Below are 18,036 nucleotides of genomic sequence, written 5' to 3' on the forward strand. Positions count from 1 at the left end.
ATTGGAAAAACAGAGCAGTGGTCCTGTTGTGAGGACAATTGATACCTTCATCGTTGCAGAGAGCGAAGCAAGTGTTCGAGTATCCGCGGAAAAGGAAAAGTTTGAGTCGTTGGAAAAACAAAGCAGTGGTCCTGTTGTAAGAACAATTGATACTTTTATCGTTCCAGAGAGTGAAATGAGTATCCGAGTGGCTGCAGAAAAGGCGAAACTTGAAGCGCTGGAAAAGCAGAAACAGAAGGAACTGGAGGAGCAAGCGGCAATTGAATCGCAGAAGATGGAAAGAGCCAACGTGCTAGCTGAAGAGAAGATGAAGTTGGCAGCGAAGGAGAAGGCGAGAATGGAAGCTGAGGAAGAGGCGGGGATGGAGGAAGAGAAGAAGACGCGGGTGGAGAGGGCAAAGTTTGAGTTTGAGGAGAAGGAAAGAGCAAGGCCTGAAGCAAGAGAACCATCGTTGTTGGAAGCAGACAAGAAGCCTCAACCAGTGGCACAAGAGAACGCAAGGCTGGAAGTAGAAGAGAATGAGGGTGAAGAGAATGTGAAGCTGAATGAACAGCTAAGATCTAGGGCTCAGGCAGAGGAAGAGCCTACGATGAACGCCACGAAGGTAGCTGAGAGGGAAACAGAGGTGGCTGGGGTAGATGCGGGGAATAAAACGAAGCTAGAGGCAGAGTCGAAGAAAAAATTGGAGAACGATGAAGAGGAGGAAAAGCTGAAAATAGAAAAGGAGGCGACCGAGCTGGAGGATGAAGAAAAGACGAGGCTGAAAGGGGAGGAGAAAAATAAGTCGATTGCAGAGGTGGAGACTGCGAATAAAAAGTTTAATATCGAAGAAGAGAATGCACGGTTTGGGGCGGGGACGGCACATGTGGTCGCAGAGAACGCTCAAGAGGAAGCCGAAGAAAGGTTGGCTACACTTGATATGGAGGAAAAAGAAAAGTTAGAAAGTGATGAGACAGCTCGGTTTGAATTGGCGATGAAACATGCAGACAAAGCAGAAGGGAAATATGAAAAAGGGGTAGCAGACAAAGCAAAGTTTGAAAACGTTTGGTCCATCAAGTCTTCCGAGGAGGTAGAGAATGCGTCGCAAGTGGTCGACATCATGGAGGTCACGATCAATAAGATAGTGAAAGGTGCCGAGGTCGTGTCGACGTCCGAAGTGACAGAATGTCCTGAAGTCCTAGTGATAGACGACACAGAGGTCGAAGTCAGAAACAACGACGGTGAGGAAAAAGCTCGAACACCTGAGAGAATTGAGACGCATGTAGTCGCGAATGATTTAATGCATCAAAGTCCAGTTCGATCGTCCAGCTTCGTTGAAATTACGGTAGAGCATCAGACACTCGCTGACGTCGTCTCAACGGCACAACACACGCATTGGCTGTCGATTCCGGTAAATGCTAGTCCTGCTCTCACACGTCTTCACACGGTACTGACGGACCATAATCCTCTTACTGCGTATGCCTTGTACCCTTCAAGTCCAACATCACCTTCATCCCATGCAACAGATGACGAGGAATTGCCAGTACCTACTTCAGCGTCAGAATTGTCTGATAACACCAAGTAAAAAAGTGATTGAGAGCAGTACAGAATTCTTGCCATATATTTGATCAAATATCCACATGAAATGAATCTTTAACCCCAAAATGTGTAACATCGAATGCATATAATTTTTTATTCAAAATAAAAACTCATATCGTGCCCTCTCCCTCCAGTGTGCTTGTTAATTCATGAATTCAAAAGACTTGGTTGTGCCATACTAGTTTGAGGAAACTACGTGAGCTTTTCGATATTTCATCAGAGCTTCAGTGACAGAAAACTTGGTATACAAGCGATAGGCCTTGATCTCATCACTGGTCGCCATACTTTTAAATGAATTAAATATGGAAATTTTATTCTCTTGCCACGTTTTGATTTGCAATCTGAGGTTTTCTCCACCATAAATTCTTTCCGTTAACGTTAACAAGCGTGCCATCACTCGAACATCGTTGTATTCGTTTGCGGCAAACAAATCCAACACTGCAGGGAGTTCGGCGGCCACAAACTCCTTCGTCTTCCCCGACCACTTGTTGTGGGATTGCAGAAAAGTTTCGATGTCGGATTCCCTCTTGATCTAGAATCCATTGGAATAAGCCAACTCGTATATTTCAAAAAAGTAAACGACAACAACTTGCTTAACACCCGGATTTTTCTCAAGAAAGGCCAAAAGCTTAAGTAAGTTTTCTTTTTTTTCGTCTTCCAATGCTTTTTGAGCGAGAAATTTTTTGCAAGGTGGACATACCTCAAAAAAAACTTTTTTTTGTGAGTATGGCCACCACGACTTTAGTGTCTTGCGAACGCTTTTTTTGATATTCCGAAAATCTTCGTTGAAATTCGGCGATAAATTTTCCGGAGCTTTCACAATCGAAGGTGTGTAACTTATTGGATGGTGATGTTTCAGAAAACTGGACCATGTAGCTATGTCACCAGTAGTAGCATCAGGCTTGACCGTAGCAACAGTAGCCGTGGCCTTGGCCCTTGCAGCCTTGGCTTGAGAAGCAGTAGCCTTGGCCCTGGCAGCCTTGGCTCGAGAAGCAGTAGCCTTGGCCTTAAAAGCAGTACCCTTGACCCTATTAGCAGTGGTCTTGGCCTTAACAGCAGTAGACTTGGCCCTGATAGCAGCAGTGTTGTCCTCAGCATTGACCAGTGCACTAGCCAAAGTCATTAGATTGTCTGAAACAGCAGAGGTACCCTCAGCAGCGTTATTTTCCATTGACTTCATCGTACTCGGTCCTAAACTTAATGCAGCGTCTATCCACTCAGACGTTCTCGCTTCATTTCCTGAGCGAACCCCACGTAAGAACTGGGCAGTTCTGTTACGAGCAACATCTACCGGTATCTCTTCATCATTCGTGCTTTGAGCTAACAGCTCGGTCGGGCTGGATGAGTCTGCGCAGCATTTAGAAAGCGACGCGACAAAAAGGATGAGACGAAGATGCATTAGATTTGGTTGGTACAACAAGGATGAGACGAATATGCATTAGCTTTTCAGATTTGAATGATGTTGATTTTCATAACTCTGACAGTATTCTTTATTAAAGTACTGTAGAAGCGCCGGTTTTGTACTTCTTCGTAATCCCGCAAAAGCGTGACTTCTTTTCTAATTGATAATCCGAGGACTTGGAATCATTCGAAGGCCCTACATTAAGCTCCATCGAATTCTTTACGAATGATATTTACCTAGACATCATTAGAATATAAGATTTTTGATTCTAGAATCAGACATATAGTAAGAAGACGAATGGAAAGTTTTATTGATAGATTCGATGAAGGGATGAAGGGATGTGATGCTGGCAGTCTGATACATCGTCAGTCTTGATTTTACAGCACTTAAAATCTTGCTTTGATGTCGACGACAATATGCGATCTTCATTACCGATATGAGCTTTCATCATCGTCTCAACAACAAGTGATGAATACACCAAGTACGCGCGACTGGGCGATTCCTCGCTGCGATACACATTGAATATAATGTGGCCCATCAAATCATCGAATTCTTCGTGCAAAAATAAATTAAGTGGGCCTTTTGCCTCATCATTAGTGGGGGGAATGTAGCTCTTCACTTTTTGTAATAAGTCATCAAACGTTTCGGTTGATGCAAATAAGTATCTTGGTTTGCCTCCAACGAGTTTGAGTCTAAGTAACCAATCGTCTTCATCACTCAATTGAATTGTATTTGCGAATGTCTGGCATTCAACCTTAGTCCATGGATTCATATATATCTTCAAGCAATCATTATTGACAAAGTATTCATAATTCTTAGTGCCTGAGCTGGCGAACAGAAAAATACGCTCAAATTCTGATGGCAATGCTCCACCCGCTCCATTTCCATCGATAAATCCATAATACTTCGCGTTATTAGAAGGAAGACGCGAACACTTGTAACCAGTGGTGTGCCAAGTGAGGTATATCCACTTAGTACCCAGGTATTTGTAGGCCACATCCTTATGCTCCATCATGAATAGCAGCAGCAAGAATACCCCAAACACCGACTTCCCAATACCAGGGCTACCGACCACAAGAACTTTACGGAATGATCGATATGGTGCCACTCCATGCTTGATCATATCTTAAAGGTTCCAATACTCTTGTCGAATGTACAAACCATGCGGGATTGCTGTACTAAAGATATCCGTCGGCGTTTCCAATATTTCTCCAATTCCAAGAACCTTGCCGTCGTCAAGCTGTTCAGCAAGTGCAACTAATTCATTTATCTGAACTAGATCAATGTATTCCATTCCCTGCATCGTTTCATCTGTCAGCGAAACCTTCGAATCGTTCCAAACGATATCAGAATGTCGCTGCGTTGGCACTTCCACGATAAGTGCATTTTTCTTTGAACCACCAAGAGTACCAACCAATGATTTTTCATTCAAAGGAGGATCCTGAGCATCATAAGCCGCTGTGTTCGCATAGATTTTCAGTTGAAACGGTGCAACACGGGCTAGAATATCACTTCCTCGAGGTTGTGTATGGTCAAATTTCGCATGGACTTTGTTGCGGAAGTCTCCAATATCTTTCACATCAACACTTGTAAGGACTGAAGCTGCCGCGGTGCCCGCGAACTCATGACGACTTTCTTCATCTATCAACTGAAACCAAACTTTTCTTACCATCGTCTTTTTCCAAATGACGGCTTTCTCAGATCCAAAGAAAAACCAACGGTGGCTGAAGTCTCGCAGCTTTCAAACTCTACCGGTATTGACAGTACTGGTTAGTTGCCAACAAAATATTCCATCACAGTTCATTCAGGGTTTGGATGCATGACATGAGGTCATTTTTCGTTTGCGTTAACGATGGAGTCTACGATTTACATCTTAAATGCCTTAAAGGCAATTTCAGGTCTGTAAATGCATAAAGCCAAAGTTTATAATCATTGAGACACCGCAGTTTCATAAGTGTTAATCTTTACAAAGAAAGTTAACGCTAGTTTATTTTCTCTAGTCATTTTCTCTCACGGGTCGATGTAGAACCGTTTCGTTCTTATGATTTGTGGACAAACCTCTTGAAATTTAGTTTGATCATAATCAATCTGGTCCTTAAGTAACTTGATGCAGCAATCGTTTGCTGCGATAATTTCTTCATAACATTACTAGAAGGCTATTCACGGTCTAAAGCTGTCGTGTCTGATAACTAGTAGACTAGGCAGCAAATTCCGGATGACGAAGTAGATTGCATGGTTTTAATGAGAATGAGAGTAGCAACGTCCTCGCATCAATGTCATTTAGAATACGTAAAGTGAATAATAAAATACGAAAGCACGAAGTGAAACCATGTCATATAAGCAAAAAGTATGAGAACTGTAGCATGATTGAAAAAACGAAAACAGGATGCGGTTACTTATAAGGATGCAAGGGACAACCGGATTTTGGAATAGTATTCATGGAACAGTCGGCGCTAAGAGTAGAATATAGCTACGTGAACTTTGCACGATAAACATACAAAGGAGTTCCTGCAATGTGCAGTACCTCATCAATGTTCAAATACTGTAGTCGGAATTCTTTTGATGCCGATCATTATTTTGGTTCGGAAGCTTTGGATCGTCGATACCTCGATCCTACTCGGCTCCTCTCGGGACTTACTCATTGACTTGGATCTCTTGATCGAAGCACAAAGTGTCATGGAATTGCCTGAACGTGTACTGGGCACTGTATATTTATATTGCATTGACTTGCGTCATGCTGTGCCATACGAGATTTCGAGGTGCCCGGTCAAGAAAAGTTAAAATATCATTGGACTTTGTAAAAGGACGCTAAAAGTGGTTAACGAAAGTCTTGAAGCAGACAATATTCGACAAGCGTTGCTGGTCAGATCTCGTTGAATTGGATAGCTACTCAGTGAACAAGAGCAATTGGGTCAAACACGTCTGTACTTGCTTTGGGAATAATCGAATGTGTTCGTTCGAGTCATGTCTACGAAGGCCTATCTGAGTGCCAGGTCGAATTTATCGACAGCAACTTTGGCAAGTCCAGTTACTCAGTTCAATTAAGAGATGCTGACAGTAGCATTGTTGTCATGATGAGAACTATGCTGAAACTTGTAGTTTATGGCAATTAGATAAATTAAATTGATGCAGTAAGAAGTTACTTTCCTTTCCAATTACTTCTCTACTTCCTGACCCCAAAAGAGCGTACCACTCGCTTTATATTTAGTTCAAACACTGGCTATGCTTATGTCTTGACGATGTCGCTGATTTGATGGTAATTGTTCTAGCCAATTTGATGTTGAAATGGTAGTGATTCTCAGAAGTAAGATTGACAAAAATACACAGATACTCATCTTCCGACAAAATACCACAGAGCTGTGCACTCAGTTTAGTAAAGAACACGAAAACCAAAAAAATCGAGTATAACGTAGAGATTGCAAAATTGTAAAATGTCGTGATTTAGTTCATCTGTAATAATCCTTAAAGCAAAACTTTCGCCTGGGTCATCCTCGCTTCTCGCCAAAGATCAGTTTGGAGTTTTGCGAATCTTTGGTTTCCAGTGTCTTCCAAGTCAAGGTGATGCTTGGAATCTATTCATTCAAACTGGATTCAGTTTGCTTGATAACTCGAGATCAGAGGAATCAAGTTTGACAAACTGAGCGCACATGATTTTAAAAAATTTTAAATTATCGTTCAATATCGATCACTTCCAAATCAGAGGCCGACTGCTTAGAATACAACGGAGGGCAGTGATCCACACTGAGGAGAGAGAGGCTACAAAACAAACATACTTTAGCTAAAAAATTGACTAAACTGGACTATACGGTCTTCTAACCAGGGTCGGGTAGTGGCTTGGCTTCGTTTCGGTGATAGCGATTCCACAGTCTGTGCTGGAAACACTTTATTGAACATCTCCCCGAGATTGCATTTATGATATCCTTCTCTGTTATTGACCCCCTCGGTCGTCTTCCTGGAGGATGTTCCTGTTGGCTTTCCATTCAGCTTAAGTGCTGCGAGAAGATCGCTTTGAGTTGAAGGATGAAGAAACTTGGTGAATGCTGCAAGTTTTCGTGACTGAGGTTCAAGATGAAACGGCACATGCACGAAAATGGAGGGCAAAGATGAATGATCTGATGCTGGCAATCTATAAATTAAGAAAAAGCCTGACCGAGACATAAGAGATCACGAGGTCAAACCAAGGCAATGGAAAAGCTCGTGATAGCTACAGGAAGGGTCATGGAAGAAAGTGAAATGAGCGAAAGAGCACATATAGGTTCTTTGCTTCGTTCCGGATGAAATCAACAGCACATGGAAATCACAACTTCCCTGGTATTGCTGCGATTTTAACGACGTAATTTGTGCGATTCAGTTGATTTCAATTTATCTTTGATATCATTGATGCCATTCAGTACTGGAACAATACCTTTCAACTTGTAAATTTAGCCGCTGGAACCATATCAAGTGTACCTGTTAGCTCGCATGGTCTTTACAGCTAATATGCGGTTAATTGGAGCATTCAGACAGCTTGTGTTATTCTGAAGCGCATTTTATTAATTCAGTCGGTGAGAACGTTTTTACATTCAACTTACTTCTGGACCTTGAACCCAGCGATTCAGCGTATGACGCTGCTTCATTCAGTTTCAGCGCAAGTCCAACGACTCTTCCTACGCGTAGGCGAGTATGCCTAGATGAACTACATGAACAGATCACGCACATCAAACAAATGTTAAATTCTTGTCGCAAAACACTATTTTTTGCCAGCTTTTATAATTGTAATGATTGTGCTTGCATAGCATTACTACTTAATCGATTCTAATATAACGCAAATAATATTTCCAACAGTGGCAATCGTGTGCTGCCAGTAGACGAAATTACCGACTCTGATGAATTTGATTTTGCAAATTTTAAGGCAGGGCACACATAAGAAACGTAGAGAAGCTCGCGGTGTCGCTTCTTCCATGTCTAATTCACAAATTTTAATTTTCGTACACGTAGGTCCTACGTTGGTCCTAGAAACTGGAAAAGTCGAGCATCTAATTTCTTTGAGAACTAATTCGAAGATTGAAATGACAAATCAAATAAACCTGTGCTCTCTTATAATAGTATTGAGAAATCATGGCAGTGATAATACTCTCGTTATGAATAGGTCGGACAAATCCTTGAAGACAATCCGACCAGGTTTGAGGACCGAATCTCTGGTTTTCATTTTGAAAATTTAAACAATGAAGAAAGCACTCGTTCCTTTGGTCTTGGTCATCTTCGCAATAGAATTGAGTCGTGCTGACGATTCCCACTACGATATTCAACGCAAGCTTGTTTTATCAGGCACAGTTGTTCCTGGTACAGAAAACGCCTACACAGTTGGTCTACGAAAGAAAAAAAATGGCGAGTTATTTTGCGGTGGAGCGTTAATTAGCCCGACACATGTGATCACCTCTTCACGCTGCACCGTCAATGACATACGCTGGGCGTCAATTGGTGCGCACAATGTCACTGGAAGCAAAAGTGGGGAGCACATTAAAGTGCTTTCGGTCATGAATCATCCCAACTTTTCGGCGAACATTGAATTTAGCAATGATTTCGCGTTGCTAGAATTAGAAAAAGCGACTCTGATCAAGCCTATAAAACTTGCAGCAGCTGATGATTCAGATTTTAAGCCGAGAGCAATGGCGACAGCATTAGGTTGGGGGGCTACCAGCGAAGGTGGTACGGCGTCAAAGGAGCTCCTTCGCGTCAAATTGCCTCTCATCAGTGACGAGGAATGTGAACAAGTGGCGAAGATGGACAAGACAATGTTGTGTGCTGGTGGTGTAATCAGCGAAGATGTTTGCAAGGGGGATACTGGAGGTCCACTTGTTCTTGAAGCTGCTGGTAAAGATGGAGAAGATGTGCTCGTTGGTGTAGTCAGCTGGAGTAAAGCGAACGGCTGTGGTCGAGGACCCTTTTACCCAGGAGTTTACTCGAGAGTCTCGCATGCACGTAGATGGATTGATCCTATCGTTACTAGTTCTTGTTTTCACGCATAGCTGCGTAGTCATAATACAATAATATGACCAGAATATTGTCTCTATAACATGAGCGTTCAGTGGTTGATTCCACTGTTATGCCATACCTGTGGATAAAAATTTCAATATTGAAATATATTTGAAAAAGCAGCCTCGTGCACATTTAATCATCTTTCCTTAAAGCAAAGTCAGATTCAATTTGTCCATCATTACGACATACTCAAGTAGCAGCGTAGCTATATATCATCAAACATTCGCTGCAAAGTGACAATGATTGTGGATCAGTACGATCGAAACCTTGACACATGCCATCACCAATTTAACAGTTCAACTACAAAATGTTGTTAAGAAACAGCCTAAAATGTTGTTGATTTTTAGATAAATCGAAATACAAGGCGACTATTCTTTAAAACAATCCTATTTAGACCATAAATGAGATTGTCACCTTACAATATGCAAAAAATTTCTCACGAACGAGACATTCGCTCGCCCATACTTTCATTTTGCTTGGTAAAGTCTGCGATTTTTCCAGCATTATCTCCATCCCTAAACTACATACCCAGTCTCATAATTTCCACTTGAACCTTCGTTTAGGACGCACATGTCTAATTAAAAAAAAAATATTATGAGGCGAGTTTTTCGTTTTTCGGTCGGTAATCCTAACAATCATGATATCATCACTTTAAAAAGGGAAATAGCAATCACGACACTCATATAGGTGCGTCCTCTATTGCCTCCCTATGACGTTCATGCCGCTTTCCTGCCCTATACAGTCTTTGATTATCTTCTATATATCAACAAAACTAATATCATTGACGATGTATTAATGTATCAGTTAAAAAGATTGACTCATGGCTTCCACTGGCTTTGTATCATCTCCGAATGGACCCGCAGGTTGCGATCGTCAGCAAGAACGTAATTGTAGCGGGTCTGGATTAAAGCTTGGTACTAAAAAGAAGAAAATGACTATCAAACCTTTTAAAGTCACACCAAAGTTGCCGGAAACGTTTGAAGCTGATACATGGATCAAGTTATCCGCCGCTGTGCACGCAGTTCATGTAAAAGAAATGTCAACGTTGAGCAGAGAAGAGCTTTATCGCTCTGTAGAAGATATGTGCACTTGGAAAATGGCTGCAAGTTTATATAAGCGACTTGAAAAGGCATGTGCATTGTATATTCAAAAGAGAGTGGAGGAATTGGTGCAATACACTGGAGGAGAGACAAATGTTTTTCTAGAAGCAGTACACAAATTATGGGAAGATCATTGCGACGATATGTTGGTCATTCGTACCATCTTTTTGTACTTGGATCGCACGTACGTAATGCAGACGCCTCATATTGCATCTATTTGGGATATGGGACTAAACTTAATGCGCGATAATCTTGTACAGCGTCAAAGCTTAGAAAAAAAGCTCATTGATGTACTATTGGAGCTTGTGGAGCACGAACGCAAGGGAGAAGCTATTAATCGCAGTTATTTGTATAATTTGCTAAAAATGCTGTTGTCGCTGCACTTGTATCATCAAGACTTTGAGACTCCTTTTTTGATAGCATCCGAGCGGTTTTACTTGCAAGAAGGAGCTACATTAGTCGAGTCGATGAGTGTACCGCAATTTTTAATGCATGCAGAAAAACGGTTGCATGAAGAGACGGAACGGGTGAACCATTATTTGGATGCATCTACGAAGAAACAATTGATAGCTGTTGTCGAAAAGAAACTGTTACAACCTCATGTCGCCACGTTATTGGAGCGTGGATTTGATACTTTGATGGAAGAAAAACGTATTGAAGACGTTAAACGAATGTACGCGCTTTTCGCCAGAGTCAATGCAATTGATGATCTCAAGATTGCGTTTTCAAATTATATTCAAAATAATGTATCAAAGCTTGTTATGGATGATCAGCAAGAAAAGACGTTTGTGGAAAAATTACTCAAATTGAAGGCGGATCTCGATGCTGTTTTGAGCGAATCGTTTCAATCGAATTCGGACTTTTCATTTGCTATGAAATCTGCCATGGAAAAAGCAATTAACGTACGGGCAAATCGTCCTGCGGAACTTGTTGCGAAATTTGTTGATATGAAGCTTCGAACGGGCAACAAAGGTGGCTCAGAAGCTGAAGTGGAGGCGCTTTTGGACCGCGTGATGGTGATTTTTCGGTATATTCAGGGCAAAGATGTGTTTGAAGCTTTTTATAAAAAGGATCTGGCGAAGCGTTTATTGGTCGGAAAAAGTGCTTCATTCGACTTGGAGAAGCTGATGTTGTCCAAGCTTAAGACTGAGTGTGGTAGCTCGTTTACGAACAAGGTATTGCATTGTATTTGTCGATTAGATTTAAAGTGATTTCTGAGGTTAGATACTATGTAGCTGGAAGGTATGTTTAAGGATATCGATCTGTCTCAAAATGTCATGACGCAGTTCCAACAGCATGCAGCTAGCAGGTACGTGATTTAACTTGGATACCTTGAAACGACTTACTGTATGATTTGATTCTCTAGGCAAGCATTGGAGACGTTGCAGGTGAATCATGGCGTTCCAGACATGCAAGTTCAGGTTCTGACGACTGGATTTTGGCCACCATACGCTGCTGTTGAAATTAATTTGCCACCTGCGCTTGTTCCACTTAAAGAAATGTTTGATAAGTTTTACTCATCCAAGTACCAAGGGCGACAGCTTCAGTGGCAACACTCTCTTGCTCAATGTGTAGTAAAGGGTAATTTTCCTTCTGGTAAGAAGGAACTTGTAGTATCGTTATACCAAACGGTTGTGCTGCTTTGCTTTAATGGAGCTGATAAGTTGGGCTTTAAGGAGATTAGAGAGCAGGCTCGTATTGAAGATGGAGAGCTGCGACGGACTCTTCAGTCCCTGGCGTGTGGTAAAATACGTGTACTGCAAAAGATACCAAAAGGACGAGAGATCAATGACGACGACATTTTCACCTTCAACTCCAGCTTCACAAATCAGCTCATCCGTATCAAAATCAATTCAATCCAGATGAAGGAGACGAAGAAAGAGAATGAAGATACACACGAGCGAGTGTTTCGGGACCGTCAATATCAAGTGGATGCAGCGATCGTGCGCATCATGAAGGCGCGCAAGAAGCTCTCGCATGCACTGCTGATGGCCGAAATCTTTACGCAAATTCGCTTTCCCGCAAAAGCTGCAGATATTAAGCGCCGAATTGAAAGTCTTATTGATCGAGAGTATCTTGAACGAGACTCGACCAACGCCCAGATGTACAACTACTTAGCGTAAGCTCAATGTCGAGCTTTACTTGGTCACCTTATACGTCATAAGCGTACTTGCTTTTAGTTGAAAGCGATTATTGAAATCAAGCTTAAACTACTGGTAAGCGAGCAGGAAATACGATAGCGTAGCATAATCATTAAAACTTAAGTAGGTGCTTGCAACCCATTAATCAAGTCAAGGACTCGTACTCGTCTTCTTCATCTTCAGATCCGTCATCGCGAAGACGATATTGAAGCAATACGGGATAGATAGTACAAAGAGCTTTCTCTCCTTCAGCTGGCGACTACATTCCCAAAAAAATGGCTTTTGTAAGTGCTAGAATCAATCGCAACTATTTTATAGACGCACCTCGCATCCAGTAATAACAATTTTGCCAGAGATAAAAATTAATAATGTGCACTTAGGATGCAGCATTCTATAGATCAAACCAGGAAATAGCTCTGGCTCGTACTGGGTGACAGCAGATGAGATAAGTGAACAGGAATTATTGTAGAGCGTACGTAAACCTACTTACTGTACTAAAGCGTAGATGATCGCGAGCCAGACCTTCCAATCGTACTTTAAAGCAAACATCCGCGGAACCCACAACATTGCGAATACTAAAGCGATTGCATTTGCTTGGAAACGAAGCTTTCTTTAAAACGGATTGAAGCTTCTCTGCAGCTAAATTAGCATCTTGAACACTTGTAGCACCAACGACTACAAACTACACATGAATGAGCATTCAGATGAAATGAAATACTATAAACAAGCACCTTTCCACTTCTATATAATAAAATTGTCGCGCGAGGTGATTGAAAGCGCATCACCAAAGCATTAAACCCCTGTCAGCAGTATAAATTCCTATAAACACTTTGCCGTTGCAATATTCATCAATTCAATCCAATCGTTACCTACTCGAGGTGCATAGTCAGCATTACGCACAAGCAGTGCGAGTTTCTTGATATCAACACAGTCATTGACAAATCCACTACCAAGTACATTTCTAGACAAAAGACTGACGATTAAGTACAGTGATCAAAATGATGTCATAATGATATCATACATACACAACGCGGTATGCCACGCCTTCTTCTGCAAGTCGCGCGTGGGACCAAGTTTCTTCATCGCTGCTGAAGCTCATTCAACTATAAAAAAGACCTGAAATTTAAAATTCAATTATTATTTATTTTAGAAAAAGTATTTTTTTCAAGAGCTGCAGTTTCTTACATAGAGATCCAGTCTCACTCGCCGCATCATGCTTTCGCTCTTCCTGCTCTCAGTCGCGACACTTGCGGTCTTTGATGTCTCTGCCGATCAAATATTGATTTTGGGTAAATCTGAATCCACATTATGGCACGAGACTCGCTCTACTTATCCATTTTCTACTGCTGGAATGGCTAATCTTGCGCTTGACTCACTGGGACTTCGCTCAGGTCGAATTTCTTCGCATCCTGCAGTTCCAAGTCCGGTTCAAGCTGACATTTTCACTAACAGCCAAAGTTATGCGATCATTTTACTGGATGAAACATCTTCGTCCAGTTTGAACACTATTCATGCTGCTCTTAGTGAAGACCAAATGTTTAATCAGTTGTATCCGGCCCAACCCGCTAATGTGAAAATTCCCTTAACTGTCGCGCAAAAATTTGGGTCAAAATACCTATCATCCACATATTGTGCCGGAAGTATCGCGCTGTGTGCGAGCATAAGCGCCGAGACACCTCAAGTCAAAGCGGAAGTGGTGCAGGAGGTGCTCAAAGCCAACAGCTTTTTGAGTTCTAATGATGAACACGATTTAGCTTTTACTCGGGAGCTGGCACAGCTGAAGCAACTAACGACGAATTTTGTGCAAATGGAGGGAAATAAGTTACTCCTTGTAGGTCTCACGGGTCTCCAGGGAGATAAGGAAAAAGCAGCGCATGAAGCCATTTCAAACGCAGTACTTGAGTTCTTGGCTGAAATGATGAAATTTGAACATGTAGCTGCTGCACAGATAATGACAGGATCGCTACCTACTGGTGTGGAGCAGATAGCCGCGCTCTCGCGTCGTACGCGTAATCGAAAGCTTGCAACAAAACAAACGACAGATGAAGAAACGGAAGACGCGGAAAGTGGCAATGATAGTGAAGGAAGTGATGGTGATGATAATGAAGAAGAGGAGATAGCGGCAGCCAGTGGCAGTATGCTAGACGACGGAAGTAACTCGACGTCTACGATCAACTCGACGTCACAAGGCGCTTTGTTGATGTCTGATATTGCTGAGTATCAGATCATTTTGTGGACATCGGTGCTGCTTGGTGCGACGCTATTGATGGCGATTATGGCCATGGTGAATATGAATGCTGGCCGTGATAGTCTTCTCTATGCCAACTTTATTGCTGATGTGAACGGCCGGAAGACCAATTAAATCAGGCCGAGGAATTCGTAGCTTAATCAAATTTTCCAAATGAAGAAGTTTCTACATATTTTCATCTCTTTGTCAGTCTTTAATTTGTGATAGTGTTTTAATAGGAAACTTGTGACAATACAGTTATTCCGAAAGGCAAAACTTAGCAGTAGTGTCAAAATTATTTGAGATTGCAGATGGAAATTATATATCTATGAAATGAGATCGTCAGCATTGAACTAATTACCTGTAGATTGGGCAGACATAGTGGTTCATATACCCATCTACGGAGCAGGGATCTCTACACCATAAACGGTAATCGAAATGACAGCATTAAAATTGTTATCGATTTAGGAATAGTTAGACTTGCGACTTATCCAGCAACATGATATGGTGCTGTATGTAAAACAGGGCTTATTATCAGCAGTTTAATATTGCTAGAAGCTCTACATTAATTTTCAAAGATCATTTGAAGTGGCTATTGCACTTCATTGATAGAATCTCAAAGATATTGATTTCACATAAAAATACGAATTGATTGTCTTTTTACGTAAGAAGCTGCCACCTCGAACAAGGGGAGCCAAAATCAAAAGAGAAACATGATTGCTATTCGCCGAGCTGCTGCTGTCACCTCGAAGTGCACCTTTGTGGCACCAACGCAAGTCTTGGGATTTTCCACTTTCAAGGACAAGGAAAAAGCCGTTGAGGCTATCTACTTTAAGTATGTTATTACAGAATCTGTAAGATAAATTATGGTGAAGAATTAATTATCTTGTAATTACAGTAAGCAGGATGAGAAGACACTGCGCAAGCTGCTGCAGAAGATGAAGGGCCAGACTGATGTAACTGACAAAGAGGGTTCGAAAAACCATCTTGAACATGACATGAAGGGTTTGAAGGAAATTCCTGGACTTAAGCTGAACGATGAACAGGTTCAGGCGTTACTTAAATGGAAGCACCAGCACTAGACCGATGATACTGTTAAACATTTCGAGTCTTATGGTAGGCTTAAATGTCTCAATACATGTTTTCTGACTCGTTTGGAGTCTCGTCAGCCGCAACAAGTTACTACATAGACGTTTGCTGTATTATGGCACACCATAGATGCCGAGCATGTCTTAAACACAACCTCGACTGATGTGACTGAGTTCCTAGCCAAGTTAATCATGGTGCTTGTCGAAGCAATTAGTGTACATTACCCAAGTAAACAATCGAAAACTATCAACTCGACTCAAACGCAAAAATTTCTGCGTTAACCCTGTCGAGCTCCGTTGTAATCTCGGCACGCTGCACTCGAGCAGTCTCGAGCATTTGCTTAAAACGATTCTGATATCATAGCAATATGAGCAACACGTTTTACCATATGCAAATCGAATAAGGAAATGTACCTTCACAATGATGTTGGAGTTGGCATCAACCTTGGCACTTAGCTCACTAATGTCACGATCGGCATCGCGCACGGACTTTTGTAAGCGATCACGAATAGGGAGCAATTTAAGGTAGGTCGGATCCGTCAAATATGCTTTTTCACGGAGCGGAGATGCTGGTTTCGTATCCATGCCGTCAAGGATGTCATCTTCCAGCATATCGACCTCCTTGTCCTCGTCATTGTCAATACCTTGCGAGTGCAGCTGCATAGGAGATAATCTTGGGCTCGGTGTCGGTGCAAAAGCAGGCGATCGCTGAACAGAAGCCCGGCCGTCTGTTTGAGACTCGGCCTCGGAGCCTGCATCTGTGGCAAGTGGCGTATTCATGATCGAAGTGTTGGCCGTACCAGGCACTGTGCTATTCTCAGCGCTTGGTGGTAATATTTTCTGTTTCTTTGTTAATGGCTCTTCCGACAATGTCAAGTATTCAGGATGCTCACGAATAAGCTCCATCTCGTCCGTCACAATGATTCCACCTGGATGCTCCTCATCCGTCATCCAGTCGTAATAGTCAACTAGTTCTTCGTGCACATCTTCGATGGCACCACCAGCGATGATCTTGACCAAATCTTCTTCCACCCGTGAAACATCCACTTTCTAACACGAGAAAACTTGTAAATCTTTCTAAACATTAATCATTAACAATTGATACCTTTAAATACGTACTGGAAATGGCGTAGTTTTCTTTGTTTTATCATACTTACGCTTGACAACGTTGGTATTTGGAGGCGTGAGACCGTTGGGCACTTCATCCTGAGACTCTAATATCTTTCTTTCGTCTTCTCTATCTGTCACTACAAAGATCTACAAGTTTACATACTTTCCTCAGCTCACTAATAAATTAGCTTTAAGATTGATTCCCACCTGTCCAATTTCGCCGCTCTTGTAAAAAAAATTGTCATCGTATGTCTTGTGCGTCTCTAAGATTGTCGGCAATTGCACTACAACATCTTGTCAGTGTGCTCCTTTCTTTCAGCATATCACTCATGAAAAAGCGTACCGATCTTTGCTGGGTAGTTCTTGCCGTTTACCTGCAGTGAAAAGTGCTTGTTATCCGCTGCAAATTACCCAAGAGAGCGTTAGTTGCAATTTTTCCTCGCGGTTTCTGGACACGTCTATCCGTTTCGTCTACAAAACAAAACCATTTGGACACTTCATATACGCACCTTCTGCCACCATATCTACGTTTGCTGAGTCGCCATTTGCAATACCGGACCGCACTTCCTGGGCAAGACGCTTCGGTAGCTGCAGCAAATACTGCTCCATCCTTAGTAACAGGGTTACGCAAAAGGGGGGTACGTTACGTACTTTGATATTTGATATACTTTCAATTTACAAGGTAATGTATTTATTATCTTAGTAATTGATTTCCTGATGTGATGTTGAAATATTAAAAATTTGAGCGCTACCAGCCAGATAGTTTATTTTTGCCGCCACGCGCGACAATCGACAGTCTTATACCGGCATCGAACAAAATTTGAAATGGATCGCAAGTCGTGTTCTCGAACAATAACATCAATATTTTACGATCTCTGAGCTATTGGTTAATACTTATCAAGCAAGCCAGTAAATGGTGAAATATTGAGCAGATGTATTCCTTTAGTGCTGCTTGCGATGCAATTGTCAGCTTGCGTGCTTTGACAGCTCATTATGATCAAACGCACAAATGCTTGCGGGTCTTTTAAATTCACACTCGCCTTTGTAGCTTAATTAACGAAACCTAAAATCATTTGCGTTTTGACAGTAATGCGCAATATGTAACGGGGTTGCACGTACGTACAGGTGGGTCATACAAGATGGTGTGACCGTACAAAGGTGTGGATTACACAAGTTGGTGTAATCACACAATGGTGTGGCTAAGCCGTAACAAGAAGCAGTAGTTATGCATATTAATTAGATTTTACTATCTAATCAGGGAAACCTAAGGTTTAGATACATGTAAAGGTCTTTGCCTTGGTTAGGATTTTTAAGTACTCTTGGAGGTAGCGGATTGCGATTCGCTACACTCGTACTGGTTCTGGTATAGAAC

General features: G+C 41.9%; 9 protein-coding genes across 9 annotated transcripts; 4 read left to right on the plus strand and 5 right to left on the minus strand.

The window, feature by feature from the left end:
- Positions 1–175: 175 nt before the first annotated feature.
- On the plus strand, positions 176–1,564 carry PHALS_02275 (uncharacterized protein; the record flags this gene model as incomplete). Its single annotated transcript, XM_024716743.1, has 1 exon — positions 176–1,564. One exon carries the CDS (start codon positions 176–178, stop codon positions 1,562–1,564), a length of 1,389 nt encoding a protein of 462 aa, XP_024582312.1.
- Positions 1,565–2,110: 546 nt separating this feature from the next.
- PHALS_02276 (RxLR-like protein) lies at positions 2,111–2,977 on the minus strand (the record flags this gene model as incomplete). The annotated part of the gene is made up of 1 exon (XM_024716744.1): positions 2,111–2,977. The coding sequence occupies one exon, from the start codon at positions 2,975–2,977 to the stop codon at positions 2,111–2,113; it is 867 nt and encodes a 288-aa protein (XP_024582313.1).
- A 310-nt stretch (positions 2,978–3,287) lies between these two features.
- PHALS_02277 (uncharacterized protein) lies at positions 3,288–4,652 on the minus strand (the record flags this gene model as incomplete). The annotated part of the gene is made up of 2 exons (XM_024716746.1): positions 3,288–4,060; positions 4,142–4,652. The coding sequence occupies 2 exons, from the start codon at positions 4,650–4,652 to the stop codon at positions 3,288–3,290; spliced, it is 1,284 nt and encodes a 427-aa protein (XP_024582314.1).
- Positions 4,653–6,648: 1,996 nt separating this feature from the next.
- Positions 6,649–7,596, minus strand: PHALS_02278 (uncharacterized protein; the record flags this gene model as incomplete). The annotated part of the gene is made up of 5 exons (XM_024716747.1): positions 6,649–6,736; positions 6,798–7,036; positions 7,131–7,184; positions 7,453–7,497; positions 7,552–7,596. 5 exons carry the CDS (start codon positions 7,594–7,596, stop codon positions 6,649–6,651), a joined length of 471 nt encoding a protein of 156 aa, XP_024582315.1.
- Positions 7,597–8,184: 588 nt separating this feature from the next.
- PHALS_02279 (cullin family) lies at positions 8,185–12,221 on the plus strand (the record flags this gene model as incomplete). The annotated part of the gene is made up of 6 exons (XM_024716748.1): positions 8,185–8,961; positions 9,658–9,685; positions 9,803–9,895; positions 9,952–11,273; positions 11,334–11,407; positions 11,465–12,221. The coding sequence occupies 6 exons, from the start codon at positions 8,185–8,187 to the stop codon at positions 12,219–12,221; spliced, it is 3,051 nt and encodes a 1,016-aa protein (XP_024582316.1).
- A 53-nt stretch (positions 12,222–12,274) lies between these two features.
- PHALS_02280 (tata-box-binding protein) lies at positions 12,275–13,338 on the minus strand (the record flags this gene model as incomplete). The annotated part of the gene is made up of 8 exons (XM_024716749.1): positions 12,275–12,311; positions 12,404–12,498; positions 12,564–12,665; positions 12,730–12,849; positions 12,909–12,914; positions 12,971–13,039; positions 13,113–13,200; positions 13,265–13,338. The coding sequence occupies 8 exons, from the start codon at positions 13,336–13,338 to the stop codon at positions 12,275–12,277; spliced, it is 591 nt and encodes a 196-aa protein (XP_024582317.1).
- Positions 13,339–13,452: 114 nt separating this feature from the next.
- On the plus strand, positions 13,453–14,601 carry PHALS_02281 (RxLR-like protein; the record flags this gene model as incomplete). The annotated part of the gene is made up of 1 exon (XM_024716750.1): positions 13,453–14,601. One exon carries the CDS (start codon positions 13,453–13,455, stop codon positions 14,599–14,601), a length of 1,149 nt encoding a protein of 382 aa, XP_024582318.1.
- Positions 14,602–15,179: 578 nt separating this feature from the next.
- PHALS_02282 (uncharacterized protein) lies at positions 15,180–15,548 on the plus strand (the record flags this gene model as incomplete). The annotated part of the gene is made up of 2 exons (XM_024716751.1): positions 15,180–15,301; positions 15,365–15,548. The coding sequence occupies 2 exons, from the start codon at positions 15,180–15,182 to the stop codon at positions 15,546–15,548; spliced, it is 306 nt and encodes a 101-aa protein (XP_024582319.1).
- A 253-nt stretch (positions 15,549–15,801) lies between these two features.
- Positions 15,802–17,273, minus strand: PHALS_02283 (hypothetical protein; the record flags this gene model as incomplete). Its single annotated transcript, XM_024716752.1, has 6 exons — positions 15,802–15,906; positions 15,969–16,604; positions 16,674–16,811; positions 16,872–16,948; positions 17,008–17,064; positions 17,174–17,273. 6 exons carry the CDS (start codon positions 17,271–17,273, stop codon positions 15,802–15,804), a joined length of 1,113 nt encoding a protein of 370 aa, XP_024582320.1.
- Between the last annotated feature and the right edge of the window lie 763 nt (positions 17,274–18,036).

The sequence above is a fragment of the Plasmopara halstedii genome (assembly GCF_900000015.1).
Source record: "Plasmopara halstedii genome assembly, contig: Scaffold_1878, whole genome shotgun sequence".
In the NCBI taxonomy this organism is placed as follows: domain Eukaryota; phylum Oomycota; class Peronosporomycetes; order Peronosporales; family Peronosporaceae; genus Plasmopara; species Plasmopara halstedii.